Source organism: Mugil cephalus, chromosome 4, assembly GCF_022458985.1.
Source record: "Mugil cephalus isolate CIBA_MC_2020 chromosome 4, CIBA_Mcephalus_1.1, whole genome shotgun sequence".
Lineage (NCBI taxonomy): Eukaryota > Metazoa > Chordata > Actinopteri > Mugiliformes > Mugilidae > Mugil > Mugil cephalus.
In genome coordinates this window covers 2,762,118-2,787,658 of record NC_061773.1, presented here as the reverse complement: position 1 = coordinate 2,787,658, position 25,541 = coordinate 2,762,118, and the positions used below count along the sequence as shown (strand labels likewise).

The following is a 25,541-nucleotide window of genomic DNA, read 5'->3' as shown; positions in this document are numbered from 1 at the left end:
TTTATATATTTGTATTTATTCTTTTAACTGAGATGCCAGACTTTATTTGTGTTATTCAAGGTCGATGTTTTGACTGTATTTGAAACTTTTCAATAAAGTTTGAAAAAAAATCTGAAAGAGCGTATGTGTTTTTTTTTCATTAATAAACGAATAGAATAGAATAACTAGAATTCTCAGCTGCTTCTGGGTTAAAACTCAATCTAAATGTGAAATTTTATGGTTATTCCAAACGAATGTTCAAACTTTATACATTACCCTTGTTAAAAATGTGTTACATATCCTGGTGTTCATGTTTGTAAGAATGGCATGGAGGGACAACTAAATTTCTCCCCCAAAATGAAAAAAAAAAAAATATATATATATATATATATATATATATATATACAGTATATATATATATATGTGTGTGTGTGTAACTATATTTAATTTATGGCTTCAAAGAGATTTATCAATTTTAGGAACAGATCTTTTAACTAAAGCTGAAGGTGTTTATAGATTTGTGTACCCAGCACTTTCCCTTAATGTTTGATACGGCAAATTAATAATATGTAAATTTTGTTTGGGAAAATAAGCACCATCATCAGAATAAATCCTTGCTCAGGGAGTCCTAAAGCCAAATGATGCCAAATGACCTAAAGCCAATGATGGTTTTGATCTACTGGACTTTATAGACTTGAATTACACATTTAGAGTGAAATGGCTAAAGGAATGCTTAAAAAAAAAAGAAATCCAGATTATGAACAAGCTGTTTTAGCCTGGAAACTATGTTATTCACATAACTTTTTTCCACATAAATCATCATTTGGCTAATGAATGCATTAGTAAAAGGAACAAATCACTCTAACTACAAAAGTGGATCAACAAAAATATAATTTATCTAACAGACTTATTTAGTCCTAATGGCTAACTACTTTGTTATGAAGATTTCCTTACACAAAAAGCATTCCCTATTAAAGAATTTTACTTAGTAATAAACTCCAACATACCACTGTAAAATCTCTTTATATATTGACATCTTATCTACAGATGCACTAATAAACTCATCAGAGAATGTTTTTATAACGCTAAGAAAATTACACCACATGGAATTTTCTTTTGGGATGCTATTTTTACAGATATTAATTTGCTCAAGGCGTGGCTCATTCCTCTTAAATTTTGTGTCACAAATAAAATCAGAGAATTACATTTAAAAATATTACATAACATAAACCCATCTAACACACATATCTCAAATTTCCTTGACACTGATAACAAATGCACCTTCTGTAAAGCTGAACCTGAAAGTGTAACTCATTTGTTTTATGGTTGCTCATATAGCAATACAGTTTGGAAAGAACTTGAAAACTACATACTGTGCAGAACAAGATAAAAAAAAATTGACATTGATGGATAGAACATTATTACTTATTTTGAATTCAAAGAAAAGAATTTATATACCATTGTTAATCTTTATATTCTGTTAGGAAAGTTTCACATCCAGAAATATAACTTTCAATAATCATCTCCACTATTTAAGTTGTTTTTGATCGAAGTGGAGTATTATTTTAAATCTATTAAGTTAATTAAAAATTGAAAATGTGTAGCTTTGATGAATATCCATTCTGAGGTTTTCAAACAATAAGTGTCACGCAAAATGATGTAGTCTATCATATCAGGGTTTTATTTTTGTTTTTCTTGTGTTTTTCCCCCCTTTCTTTGTCTCTTATTTGGTGATGCTGTTGATAACCCATGTTATTACCACGATGAACTGGAAGGACCGTTTTGTTTTGTTATTTGTACTTTACAAATCTTTGATAAAGTTTTTCCAAAGTTAAAAAAAAAGAGTTATGAGAACATATGAGGAACAGGTGCAGAGCCTTGTGTAAGACAGATTTGAAGTCATGCAGAGCTACTCTATGGGAACAAAAACTAGAATAATAGTGAGGTCGATCTAAATGATGGTTTGGTTTAATTTCAGGAAGGAAGCTGTTCCCACACATTCTGGTATCTATTCTATGCTTTTGTTGCTCAGTTCTCTTCGTCACTTCTGCTTCATTCTCTTTATTTCCATTTCCTCCACCACCACTAGTCTCTACAATTATGTCTGAATGCCCTGCCTTAATCTGGAATCTGCTTTCTGATATCACTTTTCATCTTATTTTAAACTGTTTGATCTTACTTCAACAAATCTTTACTTCATTACTCCAAATGATCTACAGAAGAGTCTAGATTCTCTGGGGAATATCTCAGCTGGACTCAAAGAGTAAAGAAGAAATAAAATGAACAGTTGCTTCGGTGGCAAGATGTCTGCAACCATCTTATCCTTTGAGATTTTATGCATCCCGTAGCGAGTGAATGATGTTCTGAGCAATGTGAACAACATACTGAAATCAAGCTAGACTGGGGTGGACATTGTAACAATGTTTGGATTTGCCATTGATCTGTAGACATACATGATCAATTTGTATTGTGTGCAATAAAAATATAATATTTTACCACATATCTTCTTATCTGTATTTACTGCATTACACACGGCCATTATACACAGCCTGTCAAAAGAAAGCTGCCAACAAAAAAAAGGTCACCCACTGTAATATTTAATTGAACTACATTTAGCTGTGATTGCAATGTCTTTCCATCCAAGAATTGGATTTCACCAAGATCTTGTATTGATGACAGGAGAGTCTGACCACTGTTCAAAGACTTCTTCAGCACATCCCAAAGATTCTCAGTGGGGTTAAGGTCTGGAGTCTCTGGTGGTCAATCCATGGTTTCTCCCTGAACCATTGTTTCACTATTTGAGCCCCTGAATTCTGGCATTGTTACCTTGGAACATACTTATGCCATCAGGGATAAGTCCATTTAAGTCCATAATAAAAAGTCCATTGGTGGAATAACCTGGTCGTTCGGTATATTCAGGCAGTCAGCTGATCTCATTCTTTGAGCACAGTGTTGCTGAACCTAGACCTGAGAAACTACAGCAACCCCAGCACACCAACAAGTTAAACCTTTTTTGCCCTGCTGTACAGCTGTTCAGTCCTGTCCCTTGAGTTCCCTTTGCATATGCAAATGCTCTTATTTTCACTATTAAACATAGCTCTAAGTTCTACTGTTATTTTTTTTCAATTTAATTTCACCAAACATTTAAGTGATCGCTGACCATGATCAATCAGGATTTTTGTCCAACCACATTTCTTCCTCAAAGACAACGGTTCCCCACTATCCTTTTAATAATGTCTTGGGCGATTCTTAATCCGATTTAGTAGCGTCTGCTTCAATCTCCCCAGATGTTAATCTGTTCTTTTTGGAATACTTTCCAAATGTCTTTATGAACTTCAACTAGACCAAATCGATCCACAGCTTACATCCTCACCTGAACTCCCTCTTTAGACCACATCTCCCCAGCTCCACTGGTTTCCTGTGAAATTCCACACAAATTATAAGTTCCTGCTACTTTTCTTCCAAAGCCTCTCATAAGCAAGCTCCATCATATCTGTCTGATCTCTTCCAATTATATATAGCCTTCTATGTGCTCAAATCTTCCTCTACCATTCATCTCGTTACACCACCTGCCCGACTGTCTGCCATGGGTTTCAGAGCACCTCGTCTCTGCCTCCACAACTCTCTCCCACCTGGCACTCAAGAGTGTTTAGATCAGGAGTGTCAAACATACGGCCTGCGGGCCAACATCAACCCATCAGAGGGTCCAATCCAGGCGACAGGATGAAGTTACAAAGTGTGAAAATTACACAGAAGAGATTAACTGCAGATTTTCCATAAGATTGACACGTATTCCTAAATTCTAAGGGTCTTGCTGTTGTGACAGGCTGTAATTTGTGTTGTTGAGTTGTGGACGTAACACAACATTGAGACCCAAGAACTGTGTGACATATTCAAGTTGCGCGCTTGCCTGCTGATTTCATGAATGTCTCTCAAACAGCTTGCAGAATTAATTCACAAAACCACAAATGCAAGAAACAAGTCAAGAGACTGGAACAGAGAGAGTAAATACAAGTGAATTGAGTAAAAAAACCTTAAAAAAAAAAAGCACTATTGGGGTAAAACAATAAAAATAAGCACTGCTTTCTAGAGGCTTGTTTCTTTTGTTTCTTTTCTGCATCTTTTTCTTATTTGACAAACAATGCTTTTATCTTTACTGTATCACCAGTCATTGTGTGTGATCACGGTGGCGTGGTGGCCAAGTTTGCTGCGGCAGCGTGTTTCAAACAAAAACCTGTTTATCCTCGAGTCTCCGCGGCACAGCCTTCACTCCACCGGATGGGACGACGCAACAAAAGCTCCGTTAATGAGTAACAAATAATGCTACAGAGGGTATGGTGCTTTTTACACATCCGTAACCAACGCGTGGACTGAATTAAACATGCTCTCTTAGGTGGTATGCCAGGGGACGAAGATAGCAAGACAAAGCTGCTGATATGATGAACAATGAAGAATATAGGTGGAACGTGTTTGTGATAATTCAGCTTTAACAATGAGGACAAAGGGTTTTTGACTAATTTCAATCTATAAAGATGCTGAACACCATTTATTAAACACATATACATTTTAACTTGTTGAACTTTGAACAGTTTTTAAAGTCAAAAAATAAAGTCAAGAATTAAAGAAGAGGACTTAAAATGCATGATTCACTGCTACACCCTCTGCTTTAACGTCCTGAGACACAAAAGAAAAGAAACTTGACTTGAATGGAACTGACACCGGATTTGTTAGCACTTTGAAAGAATTTTAAAATGTGACGTGCCACCACGATGCTTCATAATGCCTTGTGCAGCGCACTTGAGGCCAAGTGTTGGTACTTTGTTCTTTTCTCAGACGTGTCACGGTAATGAGAAGCGTCAGGTTCCATCAAGCAGAAGAGGACAGGTCCACATTACAGATGCATACATCACTGCTCTCATTTCAATGTAATAACACCTGTCAGGCCTGATGAGGGGGGAGCTATGATGGCTTAGTCTGAGAGCAACCAACACACACACACACACCCATAGGGACTGATACATGTGTGCACACATGGGCACAACATAATCAAATCAACAAAACACATGTAACACACTATTTACCTGGATACCAATTGAAACACATTACATTTGAGAAAAATGACTGTTGACCGCGTCCTCTGTCTGTAGTGCATGAAGCTTCTTCTGTATGAGGGGGACACTCATTCTCTGATGTAATTTTGATTCTGTGAAACATCGTCAATAACACATGTACAGGACATGTACAGTAGGACTTTAAATGAAACAAATGCTATCACGTTGCTTGACAAAACATCCCCAAATCAACATAAAAGACCTCAGTGTTGTAGTGTTAGGAAGAGATTGTGGTCAGCTGTTGTTTTCATCTCTGTTACTGCCAGCGAACTTCATAAAACACCGCCGATATAGCAGCACAAAGTGTAAGGTTTTGCCCATGAATGCTCCATAATTTACTGGTAACCTGGATGCAACTGCCACACATATTCCAGACAGTGTGTTAGCACGTTAATTTCATGAGCTAGTCAATGGGATGTCTCAAAACACAGTGAGACATCAATTTACAAAACCACAAAATCAAGAAGCAAGTCAAGGGCTTAGAACAGTCATGGCTTATACAAAATAAATAAATGACTTAGGGGGTAAAAAAAATAAAAATAAAAAATGAGCATCGATCTCAAGATTGTAGCAACAAGTGTTGGGGGGAGACTGTGATCAACTGTCCTTTAGTCTCTGTTATTGCTGCATAACTTACAAAAAAAAATGTCACTTTTCCATAGCTGTTTCATTTGAATTATGTTGCTAACTTCACAGTTCACTTGACTGCAATTCAACATTTTCTTAACGAAACTAAAACCTTAACTCCCTCAGGGAGACTGTGATGAGGCTACAATATCATTCCAAATGGTGCCAGATCGGGTATTTTCACGGCAATGTCTTTGTAAAAGTAACACTAAAATTGAACTTTTTGGGGGTCATTTTGGCAGTTTTAGAAATGTTACTTTCTCTTTATTCCTTTTAAATGGTAATCTGCGACAACCCCAAGGTGCATTTGCCTTTTCCGCAACTGTATGTAGGTATGTGTGCATGAGTGCACTGAACTCTGCTTGTGCAAAGAGGAAGATGCTGATTGTGTTGTCGTTAGTTTGTCTTTACACAGGGGAGATTCATTTGGTTAAAAAAAAAAAAGAAAGAAAAGAAATTGCATTTAAATGAGAATGTGAAGTTGGGATAACAGCAGTGTCCCAACAAACTTTAAGATATGAACGTCAATAAAGATGGGCAACCCTACCTAAGAGACAATATTATTCTATCGCCTTCGTCCAGACCATGCAGACTCTTAGCAGAGAGGCCAGTTGAAGAGGATAAGTCTACGAGCAATCAGAAATGCAAACACTACTGCATTTACTTGGCATTTATTTAGCTTACAGTCGGGGGGTGTCATACCAAATATAGCAATGCAACAATTAGGAATTACGGCCTGTCTGTAAATATGTGATAGTACAATAAACATGTCTTCCCAGTAACTGTTAAGAAAGCGCATCCAAACCATATGCTGTATTGACGCAGGGTTAAGATTATATCTCGGACAACAGGGTCAGTATTCAGAAAGATTTTCACTAGCTTGTACCTTGAGTAATGTAGGTGATGGAGTACCTTAAACTGAGTCAAACCATGTTACAAACACAGTGAAGAGTTGTGAATGTGTGGCTCTCTGAAGACAAAAGGGTTGCTGGGTATGTTATGGTCCTCCTTCACCGTATCAAAAGAAGACCCGCCCCCTTCTACGCTGTGCTGATTTATTATTTATTTTTTTTGTCATTTTATCACAGACAAACCTTCAAAAAAAAAAAAAAAATCACTTCTTCTTTTTAGCAGTGCTTGAGCGTGATTTCATGCTTCAATTTAATTGTATTTTGTATTTAGCTACACTAGTGTAAGCAGTGTGAGAGGTTGCTGTACTAAACAACATGGGCCAAGTTTTTTAGCAGTTTTGGCAACACTTTGTTTCAGGAAACGGCCATAAGTTATTGAAGATATGGTCACCACAATGAAATATACACAATAGCTGAGCACACAAAATGATATTTAACTGAAAGATTTTTTTCTTGGCACCACTGCCCTAGTGCTTGCTCTGACGGGTTTCAGACTTCTTCACAGTGTTAAGAAATCATTTTAATCCTTATTGATAGAAATAAATAAATATGAATTGAATTGAATGTAATCATTATAACTCATTGTTTTGTTATGGTCCATATGACTGTCAGTCTGCATACAGTGACTTGTGAAGAATATGTGGGCAGGAGTCTGTGTTCAACTTGTTTTTATGAGCCTTGGCCAAAGAGCATCAAAAGAGGAAGCAGAGGAGAATTCAAACCCATTATTGTGCTCCATTACAGTAAGCTCGAGACACATCATCTATGATTTTAATGTTGAAATCGAAATGTAAATTACAGCCCAAATAACATGTTGGTCTGCAGTCTCTATCCCTGTCAGAGTTTAAAAGCAATTTGTGTTTTGTCTCAAAGTGCAAACTAAGACCCGTCTAAGACTGGTAACAATGTTTTTTTTGTTTGTTCGTTTGTTTTTTTACATTTCCCTTGTGATTGTCAGGTAAAGGACAGCCCAACTGTGTTACAGCTGCCTGCTCATCCGTCCCTTCTCACTATTATATGAATGGACTGTAACGTTCAGTGGAACATTACAGATGATTTGTAAAATGCAACATAACAGACAGAATCCCGCTGGGAAAGACAAGTCATAGCTCAGGCACGTCCGCTTATTTAACTTATAGAAATTAAGTTTAATGTCTAGGAAACATGACACAATACAACTTCCAACGAGTTAATAGTGTGCACATATTTCCAAGGGTATTGGCCACCTCTGTCTGCCATTCATTTAAAAGGGCATCAACATCAAAGAATGTACAGAACAAAGTTCTATGAAACTATAACACATACTCTATGCTTCATTATTCAAAGATCAGATCTCTGGGTTGAAGTCAGGCAAATGGAATGAAACAGAGCTGGTTTGCTAATGGACTTCGTACTGTGGCATGTTGGTTCAAACAGTCATTCATTCCTTGATGCTGTCACAGGTTTTAAGCTTTTAACCAGGCTGTAAGCACCGGGAAATAAAATGCCCCCCGCCCCCCGACCCCCCGAAAGACACATCAGAAACCAGTAAAATGTGTGCAGTACTCCTTAGCAGAGGAGTAATACATGCACACTCACACCTAACACTCACGGACTCGTACACACAGCAGAAGCAGTAGAACAAGGCATTACCATAAATTCATTAGAGTGGTTGGGCAGTATTTATAAACACGTAGAGATGTTGTTTACAGCGTCTGACTGGATGGATTACACGTCTACATAGACTAGTAAAGGAAAACACTCCCGATATACGCACTGTTTACACTGGGAGAGGAGAGAGAGAGGAGAGCGAGAAAGGGGGTTTGAGTACATGGCTCCACGAGGTCCCTGAGTGGCATGTTTTACAGAGCGAAATAAACATCCAATAAAATAAACACCACCCGGGCTGCACTCTGCTGCACTCTGCTGCCATGTTCTGTACCAGGACGGGACAGGGAGACCTCTGTGGGAATATGTGTCTCCACAGGTGTGAGAGGAGAGGAGAGGAGAGGAGAGGAGAGGAGAGGAGAGGAGAGGAGAGGAGAGGAGAGGAGAGGAGAGGAGAGGAGAGGAGAGGAGAGGAGAGGAGCGTTGCTGATGCACATGCATTTAGAAATGGACTCTCCCCTCTGACTACTAATTGATATGTAATTTCTATTCATTTCATTCTCAGTAGCATCAAGGAGCTATTTCTGCTGCCATCAAGGAGTGTCACTGCTATGGGGTTGGGGTGTCTGGTCTGGTCTAGGTGGGTGCTACATGATCTCGACCATGATCTCATCTTGACTACCAAGATTTAACTGGTTGACAAAATATAGAAAAAATAAATAAATAATCTGAATGATCTCATGTCTAAAAGTGTATGTGTATGAGTAGACAGACTGTAGAATTACAATTTCCTATTTGATTATTGTGAAAAGTCCTACATGGACTATGTACTCCACCTCTGACGGAATTCATAAAAAGAAACTCTGACAGGAGCTTTGGGACAAAAGGTTAAAATGGAACAAATTAGATAAAAGAAGGTCCAGGTTTTAGTTCAACTTAAACATTGGATCCTACACAGCCAAACCTGTGAGCATTTTGAAAGTTGCATGTGGGTCTGTATGTGTACGTGAACTTGTAGGATTTTATACATGCTTGTACATGTACAGTTTATTGATCTTTTGTATTGTACTGTGTTGACCCTTTTTTTATGTTTGTTGTTAGGGGGCAGCAGATTAAATCTAGCATGCAGTGCTAACTCTGGAATATTTCCAATACATCATGTATGAACTGTCCGTTAATAGGCACTGACCAGACAAAATAAACCAATAAATAAATGAAAGGGCATCTACATGGAAACTCATACTTGAGGTTCTTGATAAGAAGCGTTTTTCCCAAGTGAAACTTTTTCATTGACTGGTTAGCATATTCTAGGCCTCGTAAATAGCATGCAGCTTATTATACAAATGAATGGCATTTTTCCATCAAAGCCACAGCGTTTTGCCAAACAGTACCAAAATGCAGCAGTTTTGTTTGAATTACTGGCGGCGGCAGCAGCGGCCTTGACACCGGGCAAAATAATAAGCAATACAAGGGCAACGAATGGCAGAATGGATCAGAGGACAAAGTGATAAGGGTGTTGATGGAGACAAGGAGATTTGGAGAGAAGACGATGAATTTATTGCTCTGTGGAGAAGCGTACGTAGAGGGGATGCAAGGAGGAGGAAGAGGGGGTAGGGGCGGAGGAGAGGGAAATCAGACAGGTTGGACTATGAGAGCACACACAGACGCACTCTGTTTAATGTCTCGCTGACATTTCTGCTCTCCATCTCCTCCCCACCGGCCCTCTCTCTCTCTCTCCCTCTCTCCATCTCTCTCTCTCTCTCTCGCTCACTGGAGACGAATGGGCAGAAAGGAAAAGCCCGAATAGAGAGAAAAAAAAGTAGGGGGAGAAAGACGCTCTGGCTGTACTTCACTCAAGGTCACAAGCCCCAGACAAAGTCAAGGTTCAGGGTTCATGGGGGGGCCAGCCAATCAGGGGGTGGGAGAGTGTGGGCGGGATCAGGTTTCACTGCCAAGGAGTCTCCCTGATGGTTCTGCCAAGCACCAGTGAGCCTTCCTCTCCCATCTCTTCTTGCTTCGGCAACTTTCTCATCGTCTCTTTGGCTTTACTCTCTCTTCTTCCGTCTATCTTCACACAATTCTTTCATCCTTGCATCCTCGTGCGCTTGTTACGAAGCTGTAGATGCATAACAGTGGTACCTCTTGGACTTTCTGTGGGGCAGTTTTAGGGGCTACCTAATAGCGCTCTCCCCGAGTCCTTGAGTAAATTCCTTCTGGATTCCGTCACTCCATTAGCCTGAGCAGTCAACGCTGCATGTATGTATGTATGCGTGTGGGTGTGTGTGTGTGTGTGTGTGTGTGTGTTGGTCTGTGTCTGTGTGTGTCTGTGTGTGTGCATGTGCATCACTGAGGCTTTCGTTCACTGTCACTGCTCCGTGTCTGGTGCTCATTTCATTGCTCTAAACCAAACCATCTGTGTATTCAGTGGGTGGAATGTTCTCCGCTCACGCTGCTGCCTAAACACCTCCCATCCACTGACCCAGTGCTAAATGGTGGTGTCCGTATCAACAGATGAAACATGTTAGCTACCAGCTCCCTTGCTTACCCTCATATTTATACATTTACCTTCAGCCGCGTTTTGCTTTTTGCAGAGCAGTAGGTAGGAAGCTGGTGTTCGACCCGTCCCGAACATGTATCAAACCTCCACCAGACGGTAACCAACAAAAATCATTATCTCTGCCCATTTATTACAGGTGGTTTGCAGGTGACGAAGCATTCCCCCTCCGCTCGTCTGACCGGACCATTTGGCTAGAGCCGTTCCGTGCAATGATCGACATGGACAACAGGCAGCAGTGTGCTGACTCCTGGCCAAGTCTGAGAACACTTCACTAACCTGATCAGCACCAAGACAAATAGAGAGGTGATTGCTTCCCCGTGGCCCATCTGGCTTCTCTTAAGGCGACTGGGGCGGAGAAAATGAGGGTGGGCATGTGTGCTTTTGTGCGCGTTCTTAAATGCTGCCACTTTAACGCGGGGTGTTTCAAACACACTGCCGACTTGCCGACCAATTACAGCCAATCGCCGCTGTCGGCCCGACTGATTTCGCCCGTCAATAAAAAACATTTCGGTTGGGACTGCTCAGCCCTTTCTGGACTGCGGCCCGGCGCACAAACAAACGCCTCACTCTGAGCTCTGACAGTCCAAAACGGAAGCGTCAGAATTCTCGCACCGGGGAATAAAGAGCTCAGTAATTTAACAGCGGAAACAAAGGGTGACTTCAGTCCTGGAGAAGGTGAACGGGGTGAAAAATGAGCTGACCACGTAGGTGTGAGTGGGTATGTATGACACATGGGAATGTTTCCATGCAGTAGGCGTGCGGCTTCCTTATGTCCTCTTAGTGAAGTAAAGCTTAAACGACGAGGGCCAACTCAGTTACACAAAGTGAAACTGAGCTGATGGATGCTTAAAACTGAAGGCCAACGTTGGGTCAGAGTTGTAGCAGGACGTCCCGCTCCGTAACTGCCTGCTGCCCACATCCCCACCTCCTGGTCACACCGAGAACAACGGCCGAGGATAAACATTAATGTCCTCGCCAGTTCCAGGCCATTACCTAAAACACATGTTTACTCTAATATAAGTCACTTTGTGTATCCGCTCAGCCCCACATCTGCCTCTCACTTTTTGCTGTCTCTGTTCTCCGTCTCCCCTCTTTCTGTTTCTCCTTCTTTAAGCTAATAGTAAACAGAGATGCTGCAGGCTGGGAGCTGTCCAAACAGCAGGACAATAATAACTGTTTGTTGTCACCACGGATACACACTTTCATTACTGCCAACACATACTAGAGCATCTGGCTTCTGTTAACTGTATCCCAGCATCTTGCGTGTGTGCGCTTGAGCGCGTGTGTGTGCGCATTTGTGTCACAAACATGATGTACGTGTGTGTGTGTATGTGTGTATTGCGTACATATTTGTCTACAAATCAAAGAGACTGGTGGCTAAGACACTCTCCAAACTGACAGTCATCCACCCACCCAACCCCCTCTCCCCCTCACACACACACACACACACACACACACACACAGGTTTATAAATGGAAAATGAATGGACACACCTCCCATACGAGAGCAAGACCTTCAAGCTGTTACCACCTGCAGATTACAACACAGCACTCAAAGAGTTAAGATTGTGTTCTTTCAGCTCGGTTTGTGTGTTTGCCTGTAAGTGTGCGTGTGTGTGTGTGTGTGTGCGCGCGCACGTGGGCAGGCTGAGGAATGCCCCGGTCAGAAAGTGGGGGCCCAAGCTGGGGGCTTTACAGAGGGGCCCAGAGTGTGTGTGCATGTGTGTGTGTCTTTATATGTGTGTGAGTGAGCCAGTGGGAGCTTAGCAAGGGGCCCTGTGTTTTGTTCTGTTCCACATCAATGGGACGTCAAGCCGGGTTTGGGCCTGACAGCACCCGGATTAAAGGTTTTCTACCAGACACTCTCTACCGCCCCCACCCCTGACAGACGCACACAAATACACGCACACAAACACGCACACACACAGTGGGCTGGAAAAACATGGCCTTAACTCTCGCAGTACTAAATTGTAATTTGCAGATGGCTACAGGCAGTGGGACAAGCCCTCCCAATAATTAGAAAAGGGGTTAAGAAATGCACGTCGCTGTGTAAAAAACCACAACAAATCAGCACAAATCAAATCTTCAGACATCGCTACTAACTACTATCTCAGGTGGTCTCCAGTCGTGCCAGAAACTGCTCATTCGTCCAGAGCTCGCTTTAGGCTGAGGTTAAAAGTACTTGAATAATTTTTTAATAGCTACGCCACGAGAAAGAATTACAGGATAAGCGTCACAAGAAGCTGCGTGTTTAGAGGTACTGTATATTTAAACATTTCTCATCACGCAACAGACGCCAGATGAGGCCTTCACAGAGCTTCAGAGATTCACAAAAGGCGTACACTGTAGAAATATAAAAGAAGTATCCAAGAATGATGCAAACAAGAAATGTAAGAACACACAAAGGCCGACACAAGGACAAACGACAAAACTAGCAGCATGAAAGGAAGAGCCAAGAGAGGCCAGGACCAAACTTTCTAAACTCAATGTGTGTGTGTGTGTGTGTGTGTGTGTGAGTGTGGCTGATGGTCTAGTCAGTCATTGTCATCAGCTTGACACCTCACTTACTGATGCACACATGCACAGCTTAGAATTTTCTTAAACTTAAAATGATGCACACATGTGCAAATACACACACACACTCACACACACACTCCATTTCATGCGTTCAGTCTATTCAGTGTCTACCGAGGTCGTACAGCAAACAATGACGATTCATTTGCTGCTATTCACAGCTCTGATCATGCAGCATCTCCATTTAGACATAGTAATATCCATTTTATCAAAACTAAATTTGCAAATTAGATGTAACATGTTGACACTGACCCGAAATGATAAGTTCACAGTTTCACTGTTTGTCTAATTTTAAATAGAGTATTAGTCTAAATGTTCATTCTGTCATGTTTTTATTTTTTCCTTACAGTGAGGAAACCTTTTAAATTAAATTTATTTTTCATGGCGACCATCAAAATTAGGGTCAGATCAAAGGTTTGGTTTCATTATATTAATGTGTTTTTGTATTTTACATAGTCATTGACTGCATTTTCTGTCAGACAAAAAAATGGCATTATGCGCAACTTTTTATGCTCTTCCACTAGCAGCGAGTTGGAGAAGAGACAAGAGGAGAATAGACAAGCAAGGCTAAGAAGCCGTAGATTCTGCTGTCCCTGGTGGCTCTGGAGAGCCAGCGGTTCATGCCTCTACCGGACATTCAGCTGACAACAAACACCTTTGATGCTGACTGCTGTTGGGCTCTGAAAGTTCCCACTAAACCCCCATGGTCTGGGTGTTGGGGAACACATCCAAGCCGACCGCCTCAGATCCCCCATGACTTAATTAGTGCTCTCTGATTCACCGCATTAGTTTACTGTATAGGAACAACTTTTATCCTTAACTGTAATCAGCTTGCCCAGAAGAATAGAACACAATAAGAAGCCTGTTTGAAGTTTTCTTTGTGTTATCTCCAGCACTTCAACAAAAGCCCAGTGCAGCCTGCCTCAGAGTATAATGCTGGGCCAGTAGGCAGCCCAGTTGTTGAAAACCTGCACTGCTGCGAATGCCACCTGCAGTTTTCTTTCCCCAGACTACGCACGGAAAAGCAATTGTTTTTATTATCCTATAATTATAAAAATGAGTCTTCTCAAGCTTAGGGGCTCATTAGTTCCTAAAGGATTTGTTGTTTTTCGTGGGTAAGTGATCACATTACATATAAAATTGATTTAGTTAAATTATTTAAGAACTCAAGCAGCCCGGACTACCAGCCTCACCGAAGTTTCCTGTCTTGATTAAAGGGATTATTCCTAAAGTGAATAAATTCAGCCATTTATTACCGTTTGCCCTCCTCACCCGTTGAAAAAAAAAAAAAAAAAAGAAAAGATTTTTGTGATGAATTCTTGAGGTGTCATTAATATGCATAATCAAGCAAAGCTGGACATTAGTCTAGCCTTTTAGGTCTATTATCAGGAGATGACCATGACAGACTGCAGAGCTTTTATGAACCTCCCTTATATTCCTTATAAAATATTCTGCTGCCTTTGATGATCAAGGTGACCGCTAATTTGATGGCGATCCTCTTCATCTGTCTCAGCAAAGTACAATAATTACCTTTACTCAGACCTTTTCTGAAATGCAAAATTATTTATTCCAGGCGTAAGATGGAAAATTAAGTGTTTTGAAAATGGCTTTATATCAAACATGCTGGAATTTTGAGTTTTGCAATAACAATAAAAACGAACACATCACACTTATTACAGGAATTAAAATTAAAATTTTAGAGCTTCCTCTCGGTCTGGAATTAAACTACTGTTGTTAGGGATGCAGCAAACATAAATTCCAAATATTTTCAGAGTAAATTAGAGATCTATTATTCTGATACGTTTCTGTGACACTGAGGGTTTTCTCTCCATCTCCACTGTTCACTGGAGGTCTTCATTAATGGTACCACTGCACCATCTAGTGTCATGAATCTAGCCCCTAAACTCAAGAGAACGTGATAAAACTGTGACATGTGCTGCAGAAGCTGGGCAACACGGAAACATTTCTATGTTAGATAAAAACCAAAAAGGTAAGTAGAAAAAATAATATAAAATACAGAAAAAATATGTAAGTCATGTGAAAAAAAGCACAAGAGATAGAAGGTGGAGTAAAAACTATGGACAGCATGAATATCGTGATACTGGTATCAGATACTGTAACAGGAGTACTGCACTTTAGAAAAAAACAAAAAAAAAACAAACAAAAAAAAAAACAGAATAACATGTCATAACAAATAAGAACTGCTGAATTAGGAACAACTCACAAAACATGAAGAACAGCACAAGGTGTTGACCTGGCCTCCAGATTCACTAGATCCCAAACTGATCCAGTATCTGTGGGATGATCCACAGAGGCCCCTCCCCTCAACCCATAGGATCCAAAGACCCCCACTAACAACATTCTGTTACCAGACACCACAGGACACACTCAGAAGACCCATGTCCACTCTCTGATGAGACACACTGTTTTGGAGGCAAAAGGGAGACTTACACAAAAATAGGAAGGTGGAAGGTGTTACACCTCGTCGATTATACCAACATTAACCTACAGCTTAGTGGTCAACAGTTGCAGTGGGACAAAAATCCTTTGGTAGCCCACGTCACTGGAAACACAATCATTGTGTTTTCAAGAGAGAGGGAGAGGGGAACCTCTGGTAACCTCTGTCACTGTAGGGGCTGCAGTCCCTGAGTAAACAAGCTACCAAAGGTCCCATCAGTCTCTTACAGGTGTTGAGTGGAGATGTTCAGGACAGTTTAGCCATCATCTTCCCCCCACCCACCTGCTCCGCTGAGTGTAGAAAAGAGCCCAGGACAGAGCTGACCACATCAGCTAGTCCAGTGTTTCTTGTTATGACCTGACATCTGGTGGCCTGTTTCAAGGGAAACACAAGGGGAACACTGCATTTGTTTGGAAATCGGACGATTTTTCAGTTTTGCTCCGCAAACCCTAAAGAAATGATCGATGGCTCAAATGTGAGTTCATTGGTCTTTACACAGAGGGACTAATGACAAAGCAGAACTACACTAAATCTCTTAATTATCATCAAGTGAAAACCATACATACAGTCTCGTAATTCTGTCATCTCCATCCTTTACTTGCTGGTTATTGGGTATTGTATTATGAAATACAATAACATAGCATTGTACTGTTTGTATTTTACTAAGTACACTGCACACAGTCAATGTTGTGAATGTTTCCATTTAATGCTGGTTATTATATTTCATACAAGGTTAGTCAAAGCATCTGGATGCCTTTTTTCTGTCAAAACCACTGGTGGATAACAGAAAGCTGCTGTCCTGCAGTGAATGTCCTAACGTCTTCTAAGTATCTTTTCCTTCTTTTTACTTTATCCATCATTCTCTTTATAATATTTTTAAGGATTGTGTTCCATTTTATTGCTTCCTTTCTTTTACAATTCAATACAGTTCCTTTCTTTTACAATATATAATACAAAAATAAAGTTGACTTATGAGACACGTTGTTTTTTGGGGATATTTTAAGAAAATTTCATATTTTATGTTAATTAATACATGGATTTATTCTTCCTCAACCTTGGATGTCCAGAGGAGATGACCGGGATGTTTGGAATTACATAATTATAACAACCAGAGTTTCCGCCATAATCACTGTGAGGTAAATTAAAAATCAGAGGCTGGCATGAATAAAATAACAATTTCTACAATTTAATCTGAATCATCAATTTTATAATAAAAGTGGCAGAATCCACAGAAGCTAAGTGTGCGTCTAAATTTAGCTGCGTTTACAGGCTTGTACCTTAATTTATCTCTTAAACATTCTTACAAATACATTAATGTTTCCACAAAATGGTGTGCATGGTGTGCAACAATGCTTAGGAATGTGTCAAATTATCATCCACACGAGTGGCAGAACCTTGACTGATTTAACTCTGGTTCCTACCTTGTTCCTACCTTGGACCACTTTTGTCAGTACTAACCACTGTGGACTGGAAACACGGCACATGAGTCACAGTTTTGGAGACTCTCTGAGCCAACACATCTGCCTAATATTTCCCACCCACGTACAGGTGCCCTGGTAACCAGAAAGTCAGCGTTATTGGCTCACTGGTCATGATGTTATGGCTTATTAGCTGATTTTTGACCAAATTATTATTATTTAACACTTTGTGTGGTTGTCATTCACAAAAATTTCAGTTCAGTTGTTTGTGATGGATTATTTCCGGTGCATGTCATTACAGCTCAGGACCAACAGAGGGAGCCAGAGCACAAGTGTTTGAGATTTTCCACCTGAGCATGAGCTTCACTGTCACACCAACCAGTTCAGTTGCAGTTCTTAGGTAGTTGTATCTTTCACAGTGTAAGACATAAAAGTCTTGGGGTCTTGATTCCAGTCTCCATTCAACTTCAGTCTGAGAAGTCTAGTCAGTCAGTTTATTGAGTTTACTGTTAAACAGGAAGCCTTATGATATGAGTGACTTTAGACAAAAAAAGAAAAAAAAAAAGACTTTGGATTTGCATTTAAATAAAGATTAATCTTGGGTGTTTATGAATTGAGCAACGTGTTGAATTTATACCCGAGGCTCTGAATATTTGAATGGTAGAGACTGTCAAGTCACAGCAGGAAAAGCAAATGAATTAAAAAAAAAAAACATCCTCCTCCACAAGGACAGGTAACTGGATCTATCTCTATTTCTGTTTTTCTTGGAGAACCGTTCTTTCAAATCCATTGCAGTTACTATGTAAAACTGAGCTAAACTGGTTTGTTGAATTTAAAAATGGGTAGTTGCTGTGTTTGTGCTGCTTCCGTCCCTGGATTAGACTCCTATCCTTTAATCACATGATACATATGTCCAATGACTCATTCAGTATGAAAACCATCCAGCATTCAGAACAGGTTGACACATTTTAACGCACAGTATGAAAGACGCAAATTAATCATCGTCAGTGTGGCACGTGGCGTATTTAAGCCGACTAAACCAAGCAAATGAACTGTATGTGTTCTCTGTATTTGTGCATCTGCCTGTGAACCTATAAGCAGATCTCTGCCTGATCACCCACAACTGCTCACTGAAGCAGTCACTGAACACTGGATTCATTTATCCATTATTATTTGTCTGGAGGAGCCAACGCATGCATTCTTTTACCAAGCAACGCCCTTCAACACATTCGTTCTGCATCTGAAAAGCGCACACGCACGTACCTGAAAGCTGCTCTGAACAATTTGTCTTATCCCGTTAATCTACGGGTACTTAGTACCTATGTGTCAGTGTTTCTCCTCTGCGCCACCAATGGTTCCAGGAGTATGGTCACGTTGAACAGGAATAAGCCGTGTTGAACGAGAGTAGGACATACGTACTTATGTTCTGTGAAATGACGAAATTAAAAACACAAACTAAAATATAAAACTGTTGGTTTAGACGTGATTTTTAATTTGCACAGTTGCTCCAAACATGTGAAAACAGGACAAGCGGCAAGACTGATCTTTTCTGCACTACCTCTCGTGCCCTGTACATGCCCCAACAGAGTTGGAGAATGAAGGCTTCATACGGAGGCATGCAAAAACAAATTCCAAAAGTTCAGTCAATTCATTCCAAAAAAGGGACCAGTTTCCCTGGTGCACATGTGGGGGTTTACGAACACAGAGCAGGCGACTATGGATCAGATAATGATATTATTCAATCCTGGTGGATTCACTCTGATATGACTTTTATTTTGAACATGTGAGAAATTGGTAAGTTGATCTACATGTTCAAAAGGGAGTAGGAAGATGTAAATACTTGTATATGGTCACACCCCCTTAGCAACTGACCAATGTCAATAATATTATGTCTGTAATAATCATGTTAACAGTAATGGTGACAATGATGATTAAGGCTAATGACATCTACAAAGACGACAGATGAAGTTATTTTTGTTGTACTCTCAAATGCCAAATAAAAAATTGTGGGTGCATCCTAAGTAATGTAAAGCACCATCTAGCTAGATGCTAGATAAATAGATGCTTTATAGGTCTTTAGAGGTCTTACTTGGACATTTCACAGTTGCAGCAACAATGCACAGGCACTTGTCACCATTCATACTATATATGCAATATTTACAAGAATCATGAAACAATTGTGAAGTGAAATAAGTGAATACAAAAACAGGAATGTCCACAGTGTTCTCTGTCACATACAGATGAGGAATTGTTATCCAGGTTATCCATGATTGAGAGCAGTTTTAGTGTCCTCCTCTCCACCACCAGCTCAAAAGTTTCCTGAGTGCAGCCAATGACAGAACCAGCCTCCCTGATCAGTTTATTCAGTTTGTTGGCGTCACTGGCTGCAATGCTGTTCCTCCAGCAGACCACAGCAGAGAAAAGGGTGCTGGCCACGACAGGCTGGTAGAAGATCTCCAGCATCTTACTGCACACGTTGAAGGATCTCAGCTTCCTCAGAAAGCGCAGTTTAACTATACCCAAACAAAGTCCAACCAGCCTACAACGAAGAGCTCAAAGTCATACACAGCTTTGCGATGCATCGTCTTGATTGTAAACTTTTCTCAGTGTGCTGACACTAGCAGATGTTTTGCTTCACGGCAAATCAGCATTTTCAGGAGCACACGATCTGCTGAACACACTGGTTGTGTGGAAGGAATTTCACAAGTTCTCAAATTTTCTTCACTCTGTACTTGTTTATATAAGGCAGCAATTTCTGTAGTTTTTCCTTCCTTTTCACCCCATAACAGGACTCTGCTTGACAACGCAGGCTGACATAAGTCCAACAGAATTGCGAGATCCTCAGAGATAAACTTGAGATTAGTGTCTATAAATAACGTTTCATTTGATGAGTCCATCATCAATCTTGGCGTTGATATCAGCAGTGCAAATTAGAGAGAATCCAGGGTCATGTTTTGATGACGGTGTATGTGGAAAAAGCCAAGCCCAACGCATGACTTCACGACACAAACATTTGGAGCATTTCGCGTTGACATTTCTTTCTTTCCTCTCACTCGCACAACAGGGGCTTTGCGTGCACCGCAGTGTGGCGACGAGTAATTAAAACAAGATGGAGGCGTACTAAAATGATTCGCAAGACTTCACCAAAACATTCTGCAGATGCAGATTGAGGTCACGAAATGTCAGTTTCTTTCCACATGAACTTTTTCTATTTTGGGGATCCAAACTCAGGGGAGGGAGGAAAAAAATAACATATCAAGACATTTTGAAAAAAAAAAAAAGTTTTTTTTATTAATTTAACAAGCATACAAAACAACAAATCTTTTTTTTTTTTCCAAACTACCAATGCAGTTTCAGTGCAATTCCAAAATATACATTTTCAGCAGGGCATGTTAATCCGAGTTATTCATGTCAGAAACAGCCATTTAAATAAATCTTCCGATTATCATTTGTCAATTGTCCTAGCCAGAGGAAGCTCACAAGTGATACCTTCTTGAGGTAAAACTCTACACATCCCATCTTTAAATGTACAAAACAAAGCACTACACGATGAAATATTAAATACGTGAACAAAAACGTAAGTACTACAACACAATACAAACCGAAGCATTTGTAAACAGAGTTTGTAAACGAAGAGAAGAACGTGGTTATATATTATTTGGTTTGTGGGTTTAATAAATATGTACTTGTCGCGCTCTATCCGATCCACACTGAGGGTATTTGGTGTGAAAATGGAACGGACCGTCAGTTATAACTTTAAACCTGGACTAGGCTCCCTTCCTCTGTGTTTTTCCACAACTGAAGGCTATAGTGGAGATAAACGTTGAGGCCCAATAACGTTTAAAAAAAAAAAAAAAGAAAAAGAAAAAAAAAAGATAAAAAATAAAATAAAAGGTGCTACTTTCTTTATCCTTTTCCTTCAGGTAAGAAGTGTGACATTCAATGTTTTTCTTCTTCAACAATACAGGCAAATCTCATTCATTCACAGAAAGTTTTTAAGACAGGATCACGGTATTAATGGTATTATTAGCAGGGCACAGCAGTAAAACAATAATACGAGCTCAAAGACGGCAAAAAAAGGGACTGCTTTGAGTTAAAGGGATGGTTTGGTTGTGGTGTGGCTGTATGAGGTACTTATCCACAGTCAGCGTATTACCTACAGCAGACGGTGATTGGCAGGTCCCCTGTGTGCATTTACCTTGCTGTCAGATAGCCTTTTCATAAGGGAATATGAAGCTCTTACATTGATCCGTTTCCAGGTCAAAAACACTACATTCCACTGACAAAAACTGACATTTTACCTCACCATGTAACATTTTCTGTGTGTTAACATGTTCGATCGGATCCAAATTAGAGTGCTGGTCTAAAAATTCATTTCACTGCTGATCCCATTCACAGCAGGCTTCCGTACCGTTTCGCCTCTCTGTTCCTCCAGACGGGTGACATGGCAACCACCAACTACTGAAGGGGCAATAGATAAGGACTTCATATAACCAGACTTCAAAGAAGCTAAACTATCCCCTTGAGTCCCTTGTGACTGGATTTTTTTTTTGCTTCCAAAAGAGAAGGCCTGGTCAGTTGATGAGGGCCAGTTAACATACAGCATCGACCTCACACCTACAGCTTGACTGTTTGGCTACAAGAGCTTTATAATTAGATGAATTGTCTAAATCCCAACCCCACAACAAACTATAATGAAAAAACTGAAAAGCTCTTTTATAAACTGGCCCCAAATTATTTTTTTAAAGGGGAATCCAGTCTACAGGTTAAATACTTATATGTCCCAGGACTCTTTGGAGTTGATTTTTTCCTTCTCTATAGGTGCTACAGGTACGCTGCTACATAAAACTGAACAGTGGCGTGACAAAGACAAAGCACGGACACTGACATCCATGTAGAGCTTGTTTTTTGTTTGTTTTTTTCTCCGTAATTTCGCTTAATGGACCACGTTGAAAAGTGTGTCACAAATTGAGTCTAGCTTACTGACGAGGGAACTTTTTACTTGATTTGAGCTCTGAACTTAAACTCAACTGGAAATTCAGCGTCTCCCGGGTCGTATGAACGAACTCTCTATTCATAGATTAGTATGTTAGTACAGGATACTGCTACAGCCATATTCAACTGGGTGGTACACATACTGCTGCTGTCAGAAGTGTGGCAAACACTGTGTTAGCATATCAAAAACCTATCACTGATATACAGTCAGATCGTAAGGTAACCTAAAGTATGCCCTTTAAAAAGAACTTTTATATCTATATATATATATATATATTATACAATATTTGTGCTATTTCTCCAATATGAGGGATTCATAAAGCACTCAGTCAGCACGCAGCCTCGCAGCGAGAACATAAGACTTGACAGTTAATGAGTTTTTCTTATTACAGCATATTCAATGTACAGATTATAACTGCCATTAAAGTAAGATAGAGGTGTCAACCGTGTGAAAAAGCACAGCATTCACTGCTAAGTTCCAGCAACTTATCATACCACACGCTCAACTTCCCATGATGCTGATCAAATATGAGCTCAGAAAGAGCAGCGAGGCTGAAGAGTCTCACTGTCAGTTTACCTCCGCTACGTGTTTTGTAATTAATCACGCAAATATAGAAAACAGAGGGAAAGAGTGAAAAGAATGTGTGCCTGTGCTTTTAACAGTGGATAATGAAAAGGGGAAGGCATGGTCACAGGTTAAAAGGTAATTCAGCTCTCAATCACCAGGACCAAAGAGATCCCTCTATGCTGTTCTCCGTGGGTTCAAACTTTGGAGAATGAGGCATTTGTGGCCACACCCCTGCCAGTGATGTCACACCAGGTGTTGTAGGAAAAACACCTGCTGGGACGTACGTTGAGGTCTAATGTTTCAGCCCACGCAGAGTGGTACAGGAGAATTTGTAATCCCAGTGAGATTCAGTGTTCAATTACCCTTTAAGCCCCCCCTCCCCCTTTTTCTGTCTCATCCCAGCGTGGTTTGTACACTCTTTAAGCTCCACCTCTCAAATGTTGGTGCTCCGGGTCTTTTCACATTGTCCGTCTCGCTCTCTACCTAATACACTCTTCCTCTGACGGGCTTTCCGATTCTTCATTCTCGCTGTCGTCTAACTCAGGGAGATCTCCCCACAGAAGCAGATTCAGACCTGCACACACATTTTGAAAGAGATTTATGACAGCTTAAGAGCACATGGTTAAAATAAATTCCACCAAAGGGGACCTTATACTGACCTGTCGAGTCCAGCCTGTTGAGAGTAGATACAGCGTCGCTATTGAACATCCAAAAATGGCCGTTGTTACAGGAGAGCAGGCAGGGTTTACAGGGGGCAACAACATGATAGCCCACAACGTTGCCGCTGGGGGAGAAGGGGAGAGGGAGAGGGGATAAAGAAGAAAAGTGAGTCAGCGCTTTACTATGGGCGCTTCTGAAAAGTGCAAGCTCAACTAGCAGGAGTCAATTATCTGGCAGATGTTTGTTTTTGCCCTGTGTACAACAACAACAAAAGCCTGGGAATACAAAAGAGGCTCACACACAAAGCCTCAGTGTAGCTCCAAACTAGTTACAATTATAATCAGAAATAAAATCATTACAAATACATCTATAAAGAAGTTGTTCTACAATCATTAGAACAGTGACTGTCAACATCCCATCTGATCAATCATCAACATTGACATGAAAACCAAGGGTGAAAACATTTAGCCTTTGTACTTGGGCTGCTGGATACTATAATAAACATGTACGTGTGTAACAACAACTTGTTTGCCGTGCTAACATCAGCACACGGTGTTCCTAAAGCAACCCCTGGAAGGTTTATATGTATATATAGTAGAGCTTTACAAACCATTTGAGACATGCGATGTCTCTCAGTTTGCATTTGCAGCTTTCAGTTGAGTAGCAGCTGGCCACAAAGTCAACAGTTCTTGGGGGAGGGTGCGTGCAAAGAGAAACAAACAGAATTATGAAAGGATATAATTAACACTCACTTCGCATTGTTATGCTTCAAACTATATGATTATCACAGTTTTTGTCGAAAATTGAGTATTTACTTCCTTGAAAGTGAATCGTTAGAAGACATCTGTCTACAGCTTTGTCATGTCCCTCTTACCATGCTAACAACAACAGACATAAACAAAGGCTAGCCGCACTGCTAACAAAATTAGCACTTACCTATTGGGAGGTATATCGGTCGAAAAAAGCTCCACTTCGGTGTCTGCGAGAAGCACAGCCTTCATCCCTCTCGTGCAGAGCAGACTCTCGCAAAATATGCAGTTCACCTGGGTCACGCACTTGTTTTTAAAATTGGCGTTGGATGTAGACATTGTGGTTGGACTAAAATGGACGAACCCTCTCGCTCTTTCTGCCTCCACAAAGCGAATGCAGCTGAAACCGAGAAGCGGGTACTGGTGGCGCCCACTGTCCGTTTGGATCGACTGAATAATAATCGATTTGAATTAACTCTGCAAACGATAACTCTAACGTCCTTGCGCGAACGTTAGCCCGTTTCCTAGCGATGAAACGGAAGGCAGCTAACGTTAGCTTGTCAGGTAAACACACGGAAGAATCTCTGCTGTATCTCTGCGATGCGATCTCTGTGTAAAAAGCTGTTCGCTGACTTGGTGATAAATACCCGATATCGACTGATAACTAGTCCGTTTTACACAGCTGGCTCCGGGTCCATTCAGAGATGTAGTTAACAGCAAAGTAAATAGCTGTCAGCTTTGTTTACAACTTCCTGGTATTTCACAGCACTTCCTGAAACTATCTTTAAAAGACCCTGCACTTGAATCTCATTGGTCACATTCTGTAGTGACCTACGCAATTGGGCAGCTTCGTAACAGCAACTGAATGTTATTGATCAGAAACGCGAGTGGGTGACGCCCTTCTTCAAATATTCTCAAATCCGATTGGCGAAGTTTAATATCAATCAAATTCAGTTGCACGAATCGTGGTGTGGGAAGTATTTTTCTTGTCCTATAACATTCAGGCGGGAGTGTCAGCGAAAAAAAAATATGATGCTTTCTTCTTAAATGTGAATTAAAAACACAGCTTTCCTCATTAAAAATGCATTCTCTTCGACAAACGGCACAAGGTTGACATATTTCACTAAATATCACGAGTGACTCTGTGTAAGACAATATTATATTTATCTCACAGTGGGAAATGTGCAGTGTTGCAGTGAAATAATGACAGCGCACACAAGACAAGGAAAAGTAAACATTAAATAAATACAAAAAAATTGCTAAAATACCTTTTAAAGTAATTGAATTGGTTGAGTATTTGAGGCTAATGCTAGATTTTGGGGGGGCATTTTGGACTAACGTTGGTGCG

At 40.4% G+C, this 25,541-nt stretch overlaps 1 protein-coding gene across 1 annotated transcript; it reads right to left on the bottom strand.

Annotated features, from left to right (window-relative positions):
• Positions 1 to 20,489: 20,489 nt before the first annotated feature.
• fam72a (family with sequence similarity 72 member A) lies at positions 20,490 to 25,012 on the bottom strand. The gene is made up of 4 exons (XM_047584233.1): positions 24,381 to 25,012; positions 24,055 to 24,132; positions 23,444 to 23,568; positions 20,490 to 23,358 (listed from the first exon to the last, which is right to left on the bottom strand). The coding sequence occupies exons 1-4, from the start codon at positions 24,530 to 24,532 to the stop codon at positions 23,264 to 23,266; spliced, it is 450 nt and encodes a 149-aa protein (XP_047440189.1). The 5' UTR covers positions 24,533 to 25,012; the 3' UTR covers positions 20,490 to 23,263.
• Positions 25,013 to 25,541: the final 529 nt, after the last annotated feature.